Source organism: Narcine bancroftii, chromosome 3 (assembly GCF_036971445.1).
Source record: "Narcine bancroftii isolate sNarBan1 chromosome 3, sNarBan1.hap1, whole genome shotgun sequence".
Taxonomy (NCBI): Eukaryota; Metazoa; Chordata; class Chondrichthyes; order Torpediniformes; family Narcinidae; genus Narcine; species Narcine bancroftii.
In genome coordinates, this window is record NC_091471.1 from 265,836,067 (window position 1) to 265,852,970 (window position 16,904).

General features: G+C 44.4%; 1 protein-coding gene across 4 annotated transcripts in view; it reads right to left on the bottom strand.

Annotated features, from left to right (window-relative positions):
- arhgef18b (rho/rac guanine nucleotide exchange factor (GEF) 18b) overlaps window positions 1-6,809 on the bottom strand; it is a 128,741-nt gene extending 121,932 nt beyond the window's left edge. For all 4 annotated transcript variants that reach the window (XM_069928027.1, XM_069928026.1, XM_069928025.1 and 1 more), the window contains exon 1: window positions 6,453-6,809. In XM_069928027.1, coding sequence (XP_069784128.1) covers window positions 6,453-6,727 — 275 coding nt within the window. In that variant the 5' untranslated portion in view covers window positions 6,728-6,809. The remainder of the gene's footprint in view (window positions 1-6,452) is intronic.
- Window positions 6,810-16,904: the final 10,095 nt, after the last annotated feature.

Here is a 16,904-nt window from a genome sequence, read left to right on the forward strand (position 1 = left end):
CCAAAGGCCACTTAGGAGTATGGGAGAACAGAGGGATCTGGGAATACAGGTACATAATTCCCTGAAAGTGGTGTCATAGGGTTGTCAAGGGAGCTTTTGGCACATTGGCCTTCATAAATCAGAGTACTAAGTGTTGGAGTTGGAATGTTATAGTAAAGTTGTATAAGATATTGGTGAGGCCACATTTGGAGTATTATGTGCAGTGTTGGGCACCTACCTAAAGGAAATATTTACTAGGATGTTACTGGGATTTGAGAAACTGAGTTACAGAGGAAAGGTTAAATAGGTTAAGGCTTTATTCCTTGACATTGGAGGATTACAGAAAATTTTCAGGGTATAAGGTGAATTTAGATAAAAATGAGATAATGCCTTTGACGAATGAGGATTATGGGTAGCGCCAACGAGGAAGTCAATTCAAATGGCTGCAAGAAGGCATTAAATATCTAGGGGTTAAAGTAGATAAAGATTTACATAACTTAATTATCTCCCTTCGTTTCAGAAGATTGAGGAGGACCTGGTTACATGGAGGACTCTACCTATAACATTGATGGGCAGAGTCAACTGTGTCAGAATGAAGGTGATGCCAAGGCTCTGATATCTTTTCCAATTGTTACCCATTTTTCTGCCTGAGGGTTTTTTTTTAAAGCACAATGAGTCTGTTGGAAGGTTCCTGCAGAATGGGAAAGTGGCTAGAACCTCCATGGAAAAGTTGGCATGGGATTACAACTTGGCGGGGGGGTGGGGGTTTAAAATTACCCGATTTCAAAAACATATTACTGGGGCAGCCTAAGTGAGGTTTATCACCTCACTCTTTGAGGGAGAGCACTCCCCTCCCCTCCTCCTCACCCCCCCCCCCCCCCTCCACCAGCATAGCCAGAAATTGGAGTACACTTGGTAGGTGAAGAGATAGCTGAAGAATTTATATATGTGAACATAAGGGGTAATTTCTTCACACATAGAGTATGGAACGAACTGCAGGCTGACCTGGTGAAAATGGACCCAATTTTAACATTTAACAAAAAATTGGACAGATGCATGGATGGGAGGGAGATAGAGGAATGTAGGTCAGTGGGATTAGGCAGATTGATAGTTTGGCCCAGGCTAGAATGGCCAAAGGGCCTTTTTGTTGTGCTGGAATATTCATTCATTGTATGGTTTTAATATAGGATTCTATAGTGCAGTGCTATTATAGTGCCAGTTACCTGAGCACTGTCTTTAAGGAGTATGTACGTTCTCCCTCTGACCTGTGTGGGTTTTCTCCAAGCGTTCTGGTTTCCTCCCACCCTCCAAAACATACGGGGTTAGTAGGTTGATTGAGTGTAATTGGGTGGCATGGGTTTCATTGGACAGAAGGGCCTTCTGCCATGCTGTAATGTATAAAAACATTATCTGGGTGGCTATCAACAAGACCACCAACTTTTGGGTCGAAAATGGAGGCCCACAGAAATTCTCATAGGGGTGGTGCAGATCACAGCGACAGGGATAATATTTGAAGGATTCAACTTATTTCTGGATTGGGCAGCATCGTAGTGAATGGTGGGCGAGCAGGGCCTGGTGTGAGTCCGTTCACAAGCAGTTGAGCTTGAGACCACTGAGTTTATGAAGTTTGGAGGAGGGGATGTAACCTAATGTCCCAAACCCGACCACAGTACAGGCAATGACTGGGAATAAATAAAAATGAAAAGGAGAACAATGAAGTGGAGATTCCGTCTGCAGTCCTCGCTGAGGATAATTGGCAAATTTGTATGCAGGCAATTAGTCACCAACTGCTAGTTGAGGGAGTGAGGAGCTGTTCCAAGCTCCACACCCGTCCTCAATGAAACAGCCACTAGTTCGGTGACAGAGCAGCAGTCTTCCAATAGAAACAGTGCGTGGTCTGAATGACTTGCCTGTCTCACTTCAGTTGGACAAGGCCTGCTACGGACAGTGGTTTGTGGACTGGACCTGGAAGGTTTTGCTGATTATCTCATGCTGCAGGGTTAGCCTGAATGTTTAGGTTTGGTGAATGAGCTCTGTTTGGAATGACTGATCTCAGCAATCTTCCCACTTTGGTGGAAAAGTCCACAATCGAAGGTAAGAGCTTGCCAAACCAGCACATTCAAAGAGGCATCGAAAATATCTCCGTTAGTCAATAAAAGCTTGGCAATAAAACATGGTAAAATATATCAATGCCTCACTCTCTCTTTTTTTTTGCTCCTTCACACATACGGGCAAACTTGCAAATGCACATGCAAACACAAACACACTTCAGTTATCTAGAAAGCACCTTTGTGAGGAAATGAAAATGGAAAAGCATCTGACTATTTTGATAGCTGATCTTCCTCAGACAGCCATCTGTGTTGCTGGATCTTTTCTCCCCATTAATCACAACTTGAAATGGTTCCCCAATCTCTCTATTCAATGACGACAACAACATGTTTGATATTTCTCTTCCTCATCCCCATACTGTGACCTTTGAACTCTCTCAAGGATCTACCCTACCCCTTCCTATTTCCCATCTCCATACTGGCCCTTGTTGACATCACCCTAAGATCACATCCCAGTTATTCCGCACTGTGAAGAACTGTAATTGTCTTTAACAAAGAAACAGGAAGGCACATGTGCAAGACTGTTTGCAGTTCCTTGCGGAAGTGAATATGAGTGTGATGTGGTTTATCTTTTGCTGTGGTCCCATTGATCAAGTTAAGTCTTTACTGATTCACAGATAGGTTAATATAGTTATACAACACGGAAACAGGCCCTTCCATCCTGACCAAGATGCTTATCTCGTCTAATCCCTGTGTTTGGCCCATCTTGCTCTAAACCTTTCTTATCAATGTACTCTGTCCAAATGCCTTTTAAACACTGAAATATCCCAGTCTCTACCTCTTCCTTAGGCAGCTCTTTTGTTACAGTTACACCACCTATGTGAAAAACATGCCCCTCAGATCCCCTTTACACCTTCCCCTCTCATCTTAACATTGGGCACTCTAGTTTTAGATTCCTCTGTCTGTGCCCCTCATAATTTTATAAACCTCTAGAAGGTCACTCTTCAGCCTCTTTGGCTGCAGGGAAAACAATCCCAGATTCTAACTCAAGCCTTTCGATTCCAGCAACATTCCCATGAATCTCTTCTCTACAGTAATGTCTTTGCTGGCTTTGTCCGTGTCCCTTTCCCCTACCTGAAGACGTCTCCAACTCTCTCAGCCTTCATTATTCACATCCTCTCCTTCAACAATACCTTATGAGAGCCACAGGCCAATGAGTTCAATAGTGATAAAGTCAATAATCAAAGAAGAAATAGCCATTCATTTAGGAAAGGTGAATATAATTAAACCGAGTCAACATTGTATTATAAAAGGTAAATTATGTTTCTTAAATTTGCTCAGATTCTTTGAGGATATCAGGCCGACAGAAGTTTCCTTCCACTCTCCAAAGCATACAGGGTTAGTAGCTTGATTGTAATTGGGCAGCATGGGCTTCATTAGCTAGAGGGGCCTTCTACCATGCTGTAATGTATTGAAAAATTATCTGGGTGGCTATCGACAAGACCAACAACTTTTGGGTTGAAAAATGGAGGAGCACGGAAATTCTCATAGGGCTGATGCAAATCACCGCAACCAGGAATAATATTTTAAGGATTCGACTTATTTCTGGACTGAGCACCATTGTAGTGAACGGTGGGTGAGCTGGGGCCTTGTGTGTCAGTTCACAGGCAGTTGAGCTTAAGACGACCAAGTTTATGAAGTTTGGAGGAGGGGATGTAATCTAACGTCCCAAACCCGACCACAGTACAGGCAATGACAGCAGACGTACTTAGATTTCCAAAATGCATTTAACAAAAGGCCTGCTTCATAAATGGAAAAGACCATCCTATCAGAGAAAGCAGGTTAGAATGAATTGAAAACTAGAAAATGGGCAGTTGGGATAAATAGATTATTTTCAGACAGGCAGGAAGAGAATAGCTCAGGGGTCATTTCTTGGCACAAGGTTGTTTACCTTGGTGGGACAGGCTTGAAGACATTAATGATCTGGGGAAGGTACAGTACATAAGGTTTCCAAATTAGCCAATGGTACAAAAATAGGTGGAAGGGTTTGTTTTGATAAGGATACTGTGGTTCTGGAATGGGATATAGATAGATTGAGTGAGTGGGTGAATGACTGGCAAAAGGAGGGTCAGTGAGAGCTTATGAACTTTGGTCAAAGAAATCAAAGGCCAGATTATTATCTAAATGGAGAGAGACTGTAAATGCATGAAGTGCAAAGAGAGGTTGAGGTGTACTTGTGTCTGAATCGCAAAATAAGTTAGCAGTTGGGTCCACAATTAATTAGGAAGCCAAACTATATCCTGGCCTTCATTGCAGAGTCGATGGAGTTTAAAAGTAAGGAGCCTATTTTAACAGGGTGAGGCCTCATCTGGACTACCATGTACTGTTTTAATCTTCTTACCTAAACAAAAGATATAGTTATATTGGAGGCAGTGGAAAGGAGATTCACCAAGATATTTCCTGGGATGAAAGCTTAAATTATTTGGGCCTGTATTCCTTGGATTTTGAAAGAATGAGGATTGACCTTATTCAAACATACAAGATCCTAAGATGGTTGGGGGGTGGTGGGGGGGGGGGGGGGGGGATTGACAGGTTAGTTGCTGGAATGTTTTCACAATCAGGAGATTCTCAAAGAAGGGGGTCATAATTACAAGATCAGGGAATAATGATGTACGTTGACATTTCTTCTTGCAAAAGGTGGTGAAAGTCTGGAGTCCTCTACCCCAGCAGGTGAAGGAAGCTTTGAAGTGGAGGTGGTTAAATATTTGGTAGATCAAAGAATAGAGGTATGCGGAGAAATGGTACAGAAGTGGAGTTGAGGCCAGCATATAAGATCCCCACCATCATGTTAAATGGTGGGACAGGCTTGAAGACCAACGCCTACTCCTCATGTTCTTGTATTCCACTGTGATGTGGCCTGATTCTGCTCTGGTGCAGAAATACTCATCCTTTCTTTAGTCCCCACCCTCTCCAGGCTCATTTCCCTCCATTGTAGCTCCATAATAATCACTCCATCTAAACCTCTGCTTGCCAAAGCCCTGATCCACTCCAACCTTCACCCCTCCACTTACCTGGCAATGCCTCAAGTTTAAGGTCCTTATGATCGAAACCATGTGAGCTCCTTACTACCATCCTCCCAAACTCTGCAATCTCATTACCTTGGTGAAGGGCTCAAGCCCAAACGTTGATTCTGTATCTTTATCTTTGCGATATAAAGTGTGCTGTTTGACCTGCTGAGTTTCTCCAGCGGCGTGCTTTTACTTCAATCGTTGCATCTGCAGACTTTCGTGTTTAGCCTTCTTTTTCTGCAATCTATGCCTCTTGCAAGCACATATACAGGCACCTGAATAGGCAAATTTGCTTTCAGTTGTCTGGGCCCTGACCCGCGGCCTTTTATGACCAAACCTCTCCACTTCTCTTTGCTCTCCCAACCCTCCTGTCCTCCTTCCCCGTTAAAACATTCCTTATGGGCTACATCAAACAGCAAGCTGTTCATTTCTTAAATTTATCGTGGTTGTAAATATGCTTCACCTGCTGAAGAACACGGCAGCAGGATTCAGAGAGATATAGGAATATGTCTTTCAGTGTTCTGGTTCACTCCACTAAAAACACCAAGTGACAGGTCCTTCTGTTAAAGACACTCAACAAGTGCAAGGAGCAAAATCCTCAGGTATTTTTGTTGTCCATGACCAGGCTTTAAACACTGCAGACCAGTAACATCACCTTACACCTTCCTAGCCTTCACATAGAGGAAAATCAGACATTGATCACTAGCTGGATATTGTTAACGTGCCACCTTACCTTTTACAAGTAACACCAACGGCTAAAGAAAGGGAACGTGCAGAAAGCCCTTTATCGTACAATTCCTTGGAACCATAGATCACTGCAGCCACTGACCTGCACCTAATCCATAGCCCTCCCATGCATGTACCTGTTCAAATTTTTCTTAGCCCTTTGGACTCCCTGTCCCTGTTTTCTACCAACAAACTCATATACTCCATGTCCCTGTTTTCTGGGACTGGTTTTAGAGCGGACCACCAGCTGGTTAGGACTCGTGTTCGTTCTGCAGTTGACCCATGGACCCAGTCCAGAGTACACATTATGATGAAAGGTTAAAAATGGCTAGATCCCAAAGGGTTAAATGTTAAAATTGAGCCTGAGTTCACCACTTCAGCTGGCAGCTCGATCCACACTCCCACAACTCTCTGTGTGAAGGAGATCCCCCCCTGCCTCGCCCCCCCCCAATGTTCCACCTAAAGTTTTCTTATTTCACCCTTAACCCACGTCCTCTGGTTTATATCTCACCTAACCTCAGCACAAAAAAAAGCCTACGAGTTTACTCTACCCCTCCTAATTTTGTAGACCTTTATCAAATCTCCCCTCATTCATCTACACTCATCCTTCTCTTTTGTTGGATGAATTTACCTTCTTCGTGCACCTCCAAGCACTGAAGGGGATAAAGGTCCTTCCCAGCTGTGCCTTCTGGAGCTGGACATCGACCTGATTAACAAAGGGAAGGAATCTTGATCTTCACTCTCCATTGCGTTCTCTGAATCAGATGCATTGTGGTCTTGATCCTCCCCAGCTCCGTCTGTTGAGTTGCACTTCTGATCGAGGAAATAATCATTGGTTTCAATCATTTCTTGCGAAGGACAGGCGACTGTAAATTGTTGGAATGTCCCAGTGTTACTGAGTTGCATTGGGAATGTTGAACTCTTCTCTGTTCTGGTGATATCTTCTGGGCGACTTGCCACCGGATAACGAGGAAGCCGAAGTTCTCCAAAGGACGTTGATGCTTGCAGTGATGACTCCAAGGAGGGTATGTCCTCCGTGCTGCTGGTGGCATCCGCTGCAGAGTCATCATCATCGAGGAAGGTATCGTCCTGGAGGAAAATGATCAGATGGCAATTTAAGACAAGCTCACACCAGAAGATAGTGGTTCTCATTGTGTAAGGCTGGAGGAAACAGAATTAACCACAAGATCACAGGATATAGCAGCAGAAGTATGGGTTGGGACGTCACATTTGTCTCAGGATTGGTGTAGCAGTTAGCCCAACGCCTTTACAGCAGCAGCGATTGGGATCGGGGTTCGGATCCCACGCTGTCTGTAAGGAGTTGGTACATTCTCCCCGTGATTGCGTGGGCTTTCCCTGGGGACTCCAACTTCCTCCAGTGTTTGAAACGTACCGTGTGTGTGGGTTAATTGGGTGGTATGAACGCTTGGGCCAAAATGGCCTGTTACTGTGCTGTCTAAATAAGAAAATAACATTTTAAAAAAGTAGGCCCATTGGCCCATCGAGTCCCCTCTGCCATTCTATCATGAGGCGATCCATCCACTCAGCCCCACTCGCTGGCTGTCTTCCCGTAACCCTTGATGCCCTGACTCATCAAATGCCTGTCAATCTCCGCCTTAAATACGTCCAACAACCTCACTTTCACAGATCCCTTTTGGCAACAAGATCCACAGACTCACAACTCTCTGGTTAAAGAAACTTCTCTGCATCTCTGCTTTAAATTGTCTCCATTTTAATCTGTAATTGTGCCCTTTTGTGCCTTCAAACAGATAGAATCCTGGAAGCACTCAGCTGATCAGATTTCTGCCTGTGAGTAGGAATGCTCCCTCAGTTTTTCTTTCCACAGACGCTGCCTGACCTGCTGAGTGTTTGGGGAATTTTCTGTTTAATTTGGATTTCCAGCATTCTGGGTGGATAGGTTGAATTCTACCACCATGTGGTCTAACTGGAAGGCTCAACATTTTCCTAACAGAGTGGAAGGAACCTTGTGATTTTTAACCCATGGACAAACTGCTTTCCTTTCCCCAAATGATCTCAATCTTCGAATACTACACAATTTAATCCTTGTATAACATTATGTAGTCCATTTACAGCGTGTCAGAGAAAGAACATCTGTACTTAATTTGTTGCTGGTCTTGTGCCAAATCTCAGTGTCAAAAGATGGTGCAAACTGCCCTTGATGAGATGAAAATGCTCCTTAACTGTTTTTTTAAAAAGATTGTATTGTAAGGATAAATAAATTACACTTTGCTTGTTGAAAAAAATACCTTTTTGTGCAGATTTTGTTTTTCCATCTGAGGCAAAATAAAATAACCAGTCCAGATCTGTTCCTGTTCTGGCAGCAATCCCAGGCTGGGCTGGGGCTGTGTTTGACAACGCACCATGTGTTTTGGCAGCTCTTGTAGTATTTTCCTTTCCATAACATCCCTACGTCACTCCTTGGACATTAGCCCAGGTACTGCAACATCTGGCTGAGCTGCTGTCCAAACCTACATACGCAGGAGACATTAACTCTTCTGGTCATTCTTACAAGGAGGAAAACCTGTCTCAAGGACAGGAGAAGATAATTCAGGCCTCGAGAAGGAGCCATTCATTGAGATAATGCATGATCTATTTTGTGACTTCACTTCACAAGATTCACAGGACAAAGGAATAGGAGCAGGCCACTCGGCCCATCGAGTTTGTCCGTAAATCTACACTAAGCTACTCTACACTAGTTCTAATTTCTGGCCTTTTCCCCTTATCCTTTGATGCCCTTACTAATGAGATACTTGTCTAATTCTTGTTTAAATTCTCCCAGTGATCTGGCTTCCACTGCTGTATGTGGCAGTGAGTTCCACAGATCCATGATCCTCTGGCTAAAGAAGTTCTCTGTAATCTCTGTTTTATATGGATAACCTCTAATTTTCAGACGATGACCCTTTATCCTCGATTCATTCACCAAGGGAAACATCCACCCTATCTAAACTTTTCAAAATACGAAATGCCTCTATGAGATCTCCTCTCATTCTCCAATGAATACAACCCAAGAGCTGCTAAACAATCCTCGTACGTTAGCCCTTGCTTTCCGGGAATCATCCTAGTAAATCTCCTCTGCACCCTCTCCGACAACATCACATCCTTTCTAAGATAGGGAGCCCAAAACTGCACACAGTTCTCCAAATGGGGTCTCACCAGTGCCTCACAGAGCTTCATCAACACCTCTTTACTCTTGTACACTATTCCTCTTGAAATGAATGCCAACACAGCATTCACTTTCTTCACAACTAATTTCACCTTGTCATTAACTTTTAGGATTCTCCGCACGAGGACACCCAGGTTCCTTTGCACATCCAAGGTCTGAATTTTCACCCCAACCAAATAGTATTCTGCCTGTTTATTTCCACTGCCAAAATGTACAGCTTGATTTTTGCCCAGTCTCTTAATCTGCCTATATCCTTCCTTCTGCAACTTTACGGTTTCTACTACATTTCCCACTTAACTAACTCGATCTAATACTGAGTAACTTTGTTTCATTTTTACCGGTGTTTCCCCCTTGTTCTAGGCTTGTCAGATGAAATAGTTCCTGTCCGTCTACCTACCCTGAAAGCTATGACTCAGTTTGGGACAATTTTGTCGACTCCTACTCCAAGAACCTGAAGATGAGCACGTGCATGTGATTCCCAGGCAGTGCCAAGGAGAGACTACATCAATGGACTCACCATCTCCAAATGAGGCATTAAGAACAAGAAACCTGCCACCCATTTTGTACTCCTGGTTCTATATCAAAGAAAAAGTTTCTCCTGTGCTCTTGCCAACTTTTACCACACATCAGGACTTCAGGAGAAAATCATGAGAACACAAACCAGCCCTCATCGAGGGGTCAGCCTTGGAGAGAGTCAAGAACTTCAAATTCCGGGGTGTCAATATCTTTGGAGATCTATCCTGGAGCCTCCATGCTAGTGCAATCACAAAGAAGGTTCGTCAACAGCTAGTTTGAGGAGATTCGGCATCTCACCGAAGACTCTCAAAAACTTTTACAGGTGGACCGTGGAGAGAATTCTGGCTGGTTGCCTGGTATGTATGCGCCAACACATAGGACGAGAAAAACCTCCAGAGGGTTGTTAACTCGGCTTGCAGCATCACAGGCACCAGCCTTCATTCCCTCGAGGACTTCGACAAGAGGCGGTGTCTCAGGAAAGCAGCCTCTTTCCTCAAGGACCCCCACCATCATCACTCCGCGACCATCGGGGAAAGGGTACAGGAGCCCGGAGACGAGCACTGGGCAGCACAAGGGCGGCTTCTTCCCCTCCACCATCAGATTCCTGAATGAACAATGAACCTTAGACACTGCCTCACTTTGACTTTTTCTTGCACTATTTTTATTTATTTTGTAGGGTGGTTTTATACAAATGTTTACACTGTGACGCTGATGCAAAACAACGAATTTTGTGACATGTTCATGACAATAAATTCTGATTCTGAATTGATAAGCAGCTAATTCAGTCAGTACTGCGTTGTTTTATGTGGGAATTTGCAATGCACAACTGGCTGCTGGACTTGCTACATTGCAAAAGCAATGTCCTTAATATGAATTACATTGGCTGCAAAACAGTTTGGTACATTGTGAGGCTCAAGGTGGAAACAGACTTTAACCCATTCATAAGTGCAACACTGTTACAGTGCCAGCAGCCCGGCTTTAAATCTGTAAGGAGTTTGTACATTCTCCCTGCATCTGTGCAGGATTGGTCCGGTTTCCTTCTACCCTTCAAAATGTACAAGGTTTGTGTTAATTGGGGTATTTGGGAGGCTTGGGCTCATGGGCAGGAAGGGCTTGCATGTTTAAAATTAACATGGACTCAGTCAAGTCCATGGAGGTGGCTGGCTCTTGGGGAGTTGTTGCTGACCACTGAGTCAGGCCAACTACTCAGGTGACACTTGCCTTGTCCGCTGCCATCCTGTTGAAGTACATCTCTTCCATCTCACTGAGTGAGCTCGACCGGGTTTCTGTGTTTGCACAAGTTGCCGGTGATGTCTTCGGAGCCCGGGAAAGTGAGTGCGGGCACTGCTTGCATTCTGTGGAGAGATAGTCATTAAAAGGTAAGTGGAGTGAATAAAATACTTGGACTTACAGGAGACAAGGAGGATGTATTTACTCGTGGCATAGAATGGTCTGGAAACGGAAAGGAGTCTCAGTTGCAAATTTCAAGAGGGAAAATGGAGAAACAATGGCAAAATGTGCAGTTTTTGGACCAATTTAGCTGGCTCCTTCAATAGGGTCTCAAGGTCGCTCACTAGGCCTTAAAGCTTTACACCTGATAACAAATCCTAAAAGTCTCAAACTAAATCGTAAGGGATTGATATGCCATAGACGTGGATCAGTCAAGTATTTTACCAATACAGGACTTTTATTAACAGACTCGAACCACCTCTAAACTAGCCAGTGGGAAATCATCTCCATCTGTTATACCAGTAGGGTGGAGTATCTCTACAGCCATAGCCAATAGCAAGCAGTCAGTATAATATGCCCCCCATTACATCATCACAGGGATATTCTCTTTGAAGAACATTGGCTGTTGTGTCAGATTCAGCCAGTGCTCTTCCACCTGTTCAGATAGTTGCCATTACCATGGACTCCCCAGTGGTATACCATAAACCCCCTTCTATCCCCATTTCTCCTTTTCTCTCTCTCTCTCTCTCTCTCTTTCCCTTTCCCTCTGTCTCCTTTCCTTCAGCTCTGCTTTCACAGAGCAGATCAATTCAAACCTTTCCTCTCCTGTCCTTCCATCCAATTATCACCCTCTGTCTGTCAGTCTATGCTCCTCCCCTTACCTTTTTTTTCCCCTTCTCCCCAGCCCTTCAATTCAGGTGCCTGCCTGCTTTTTATTCATAACCTTAATGAAGGACTCAGGCCCGAAACATTGGTAATATACTGCATCGATGGACTCTGAGAGACCTACCTGCTGAGTTCCTTCAGCACTTCAGCATTTTTATTACAATAGCGGTGTATGGGGTCTGGGAGCCCAGCACATCTCCCCGCCAGTACCACCAGAGGAAGAGAATTCGAGCTGGGAGAGGATGCTGAAACCATCAATGTTTACAGCACATAGAAGGTTATTCGGCCCACTGTGTCACCACTACATCTTCATTAAACCTGTCCCAAGTTGTCAAGGGCTAAAGTAATGTAACCAAAATAAAAATCCACCAGGCTGCATTAAAGATTTGGAAGCATGAGTTCAAATCCTGGAGTGTTTTCATTCAGTTTGTTAAATTAAACACTCCTGGAGTTAAAAGAGACCATGAGGCACAACTCGTCCAATGACTTCAGGGAAGGAAGTCTGCTGGACTTGCCCAGACTGGCCTAGATGTTAACCCTGAGTCATCATCGAGGTTAAGCCTTAATTGTCCTCAACTCTGGCCTAGCAACCATTCCATGTCAAAGCTGGTTAAAGGATGTGCAGTAAATGCTATCCTTGCCACTGACCTCTGAATGAATAACAAATATCTCACTGCCTGTAGCCAGCCTCCATGTGTTAGGTCAATGTTTTACTTTCCAGAGACAGAATCTTTTCCATCTGTAACTTTATGTACACAAAATGAAAGGATAGGCAAGGACTTTTCGCCCTGGAGTGTACAAGGCTTGAGGTGGTGTGACCTTATAGAGGGATATAAAATCACAAGGGGCATGGATAGGATAAATAGTCAGAGTGTTTTCTTTTGCAGGGGAGTGGAGTCCAAAACTGTGGGGCATAGATTTAAAGTGAGAGGGGAAAGATTTGCAAGGGATATGGGGAATGCCTTTTTGACGCAGGGAGTGGCAGGTATGTGGAACCAACTCCCAATGGAATCTTTAAAGGTTGGTACACTTGGAACATTTACGATATTTTAATTTTAATTTAGACATGCAGCAAGGTGACAGCCCTTCCAACCCACGAGCCCGTAGCGCCAAAATAGCCCAACTAACTTACAGCTCCCGTACATTTTTGAACAGTGAGAAGAAACCGGTGGAATCCCATGCAGACACGGGGAAAACGTACAAACTCCTTATAGACAGCGCCAGATTCGAACTTGGGTCGCTGGCGCTGACCGCCATCTGTGCTGCCCTATCCACGTATTTGGACAGATACGTGGACAGGAAAGGTTTAGAAAGCTGTGAGCCAAATGTAAGCCAATGGAAGGAGCTCAGCTAAACCCTTGGTCAACATGGATGAGTTGGGCTTAAGGGCCTGTTCCGTGCTGTTTAACTCAATGACAGAATGATTAATGCACAACACTTCACTTTGAAGGTGTGAACATGAAAAATGCAAATGATACTGTCATTTTATGTCCCAGTCAAGCCTGAATGTTTAGCTAATTTCCAAATCATCATTACCTCTCTAACAAGGAAATCACTAATTGACCAAACCATTTGACACCGTGCCTTTAAAGTGACAGCACAGTTTAAACACAGTTCACCAGAGCAGCAGAAGAAAAATACTGCCAAGAAGCCAGTTAACTTCCATAAAGGCACGTTGATCAGTCCGTTCACCAACAACCGCTGTACAAGGTTGGGAAATTCATCAGGCTCAAAGCACCAGGGAACCTGCACGCAAAGCTTATCAGGCACGTCGGAGAACTGTTCCTCCTTCACAGTGCCGTGAGAATCTTTACATTCACATAAATCACAGCGGGGCCTCAGATTTAATATCTTATTTGAATGATACACCCCTGAAATCTCGAAACTCCTCAGGCCCGCACTCATTGTCCCTGCGTAACTTTACATGCTTAAGTATGAACCATCAACTTATGAACTCAGCTGCAATAGAAACACTATTACAGGGCCAGCAACCTGGGTTCGAATCCGGCACCGTCTATCAGGAGTTTGCACGTTCTCCCCAGGTGCTCTTGTTTCCTCTCACCCTCCAAAAATGCACGTAGGTTAAATAAGCCGGTGCACTTCGGACAGCACAGATTTCATGGCCAGGAAGGGCCTTCTATCGTAAATAAAACTATAATTTAAAATCCAAGCAAATGAGGCACAACTTGGTTAAAGCCCAGTATTTGTGTGAGGTCCTGAAACACTTTTTATACAAATGCCACAAAACTTTCAACTTTCCTTGACCATGATTTCTCTGGTTAGTTTAGTTTTGTTTATTTCTAAAAGGTTGAGATAAATCTTCCTGAAGGGCCTAAATAGTGTGTAGAAATTGAACAGAAACATGCAATTACATTGCAAATACCAGTGTTTGCTGACTGAATCACTGCTGCCTTTCATCCAGCCCTCTGACTCTGTCACGAAGTGGTTGATTCCCCAGTGTTACCAACTGTATCTCAACTAATGCTTCCTCAGAGTATGGTATGGTAACCCGGTAACAGTAGAGTGGCATCGTGAAGAAAGCACATCAGCACCTCTCCTTCCTCAGAAGTTTGTGGAGGTTTGCTATGACATCAAAAACCCCGGTATATTTTTACAGATGTGCGGTGACAAGTATGTGGCTGCCCCAAGTTGTGCATGGAACCAACTGCCACTGCGTGCTGAGGCTCTACCTGTTCCAAAGGTTGCCAAGGATGGGCCTGGCCCCATTGCTGTGCAATGCCCCAGTTACCTGGACTTTGCCGTGCTACCTATCCTTGGTGGAAAAGTTTTTCCAGACAAACACCTTTGACCGCCAGACAGTGGTCAGCATGCTGTGCAGAAACTGAGAGAGGAGAGCTCGATGGATCTGGAGGGGTGTTTCCTGAGCAGACCCTCTCTATCTTCTGGTGGAATGTCTCGTCACCAGAACTCACAGACCAATCATCCAGAACTGCTGGAAGATCATCAAGTCTGTGAAAGACCGCACTTTGGTCTGCCCAAATCCTGTTGGTCTTTCAGCACACGGAGATGTTGTTGCGGAATGCTACTTACTGGCACGTTCCAGTACATGCTGAGGTAGCACTGAGGCTTGATGCATCCAATCCGAGGGGTGCCGTGGGGAAGGATCACAGTCTGGAGTCCTTCCATTACAAGGCATGGAGGGGCTGACACCAATGGGAAGACCCTCAAACAACAGAGGGGACAAGGTCTCATGCTGGTGACAATGGTGCACGTAGAAATGAATGTTACAAGGTACAGTGATGGAAATGTATGGAAGGGCAGAAGAGACTTCAAATGGTCTTCCTTTTGTAAATAGTCATTGTGAATAAAATCTATTTTTGGTTATAAAAAAACGCCACAGAACTCAGTCATGGATCTGTACATCACAGAAATGGGCCCTTTTCCCATTACCTATCTACACTATTCCCATTTGCCTGCATTAGGCTATATCCCTCTCTTCGTTACCTAAGGACATCCAAATTCTTTAGGATACTGTAATTGCACCTGTCTCTACACTTTCTCAGGAGCTCATTCTATATAACAGCACCATGTGTGTGAAAATCTGGGACCTCAGATATCTTTCTTAAGGCTCTCTTTTTATATACTGCCATCACATTTCACTCAGTAGCTCGCTCGCTCTCTCTCTCTCTCTCTCTCATCTCTCTCTCTCTCTCTCAGGCACCCTATATTGTATACCCCCAGTCTTTATCATTGCTACTCAGTCAGGCCAATCCCTAAGTTTGCTGTCTTGCTTTTCTGCTGACAGTAATCTAATTTCCTCACACTCTCCCTCAGTGGAGCCTTTCCCCAGAGCTCTGCCTAACTGAAGGCATCCTGCAGATGGTTTCCCCAGCTCCCCTCATTCCCCCAAAGTCCCTTGTCAACAAGCCCTGAAGTTAAAATCTTCCTTCTGCAAAGTTGAACAATGGTGTGGGAGACCTGAACTCGGGGGGGACATCGCCTCAAAATTCAGGGTGGTAGATTTAGGATGGAGATGAGGAGGTACTGTTTTTCCCAGAGCCTGGTGAATCTATGGAATTCGGCTGCCCATTGAAGTAGTGGAAGCAACCTCAGTAAATATATTTAAGACAAGGTTGGATAATTTTTATATAGTAGGCAAATTAGGGATTGGCAGGTAGGTGGAGATGAGCCTAGCATCTGAGCAGCCTTGATTTCATTGAATGACAGAGTAGGCTCGATGGGCCGGGAGGCCTACTCCTGCCCCTATTTCTTATGCTCTTAGATTAAACATGTCTATCCTTTTCTAATTGTGAGAGCAACAGGGCAGAAAGGAGGTGTGATAAATTAAGGAGGGATTGGTGGTCTCCCTGCTGGGGTTAAAACCCTTCAAACTTTGCCATAAGGGATGGGGCAGGAAGCTCATACAGTGATTACTGATCACTAGTCACACTGCTACCATCGGAAGGAGATGCAGGAGCCTGAAGACGAATGCCCATTCAGCTCAAGGACCCCTGTGCCAGCAGATTTCTGAATGGACAATGAGCCACAGGTACTACCACACTTCCTCATTTTTTTTGCATTAATTATTTAATTTTAAATGTAAATTTATACCAATGTTTGCCCTGTGATTCTGCCGCAAAACAACGAATTTTGTGGCATGTTCATGGCCGTAAATTCTGATTCACTATTGTGCTTCGAGAATGGCAGTGCAGACTGGTGAGGCTTTGTGACTGCAGTGCTACCTCCAATGTACCTGCCTTGGCACCAGGCCAGCAACACTTTAAGGTGATTTAAAGCCGATTAATCATTGACTCTCTGTCTGATTGTGGTTGATTGGTAGCAGAGTGGACCCACTCCAGTTTGTTTTGCAGACAGAATGCAGTGATACTGAATAAATCATTCTGGGCTTTGGAACAACGCTCTGCAGACATACATTCTACAGACTACTACGAATTTCAAACTCAACAAATTAAATAAAATGAGGACCATGTTACATTTTTCACAAAAGCACATCTGGTTCATGAATGTCCTTTGGGGTAGGAAATCTGTCATATTTCTCCAAACTGGCCTGTGTGTTACATCGGACCCACTAATTGGGGGTTGGCTCTTGACTGCCCTCCAAAGGGGCCCAGCCAGGCTCTCTGTTCAAGGATAATTAGGGTGGACTATAAGTGCATGCATAATTTGAGCGAGAACGATAAAAGAGCTCACAAAAGGCGACGCAAGATGAGGCAGGATGTAAGTTTCAACCACTGAGAGTTAAAGAGCTGGGGAGGGGGAGGGGGGGAGGGGGGGGAGGGAGGGGGA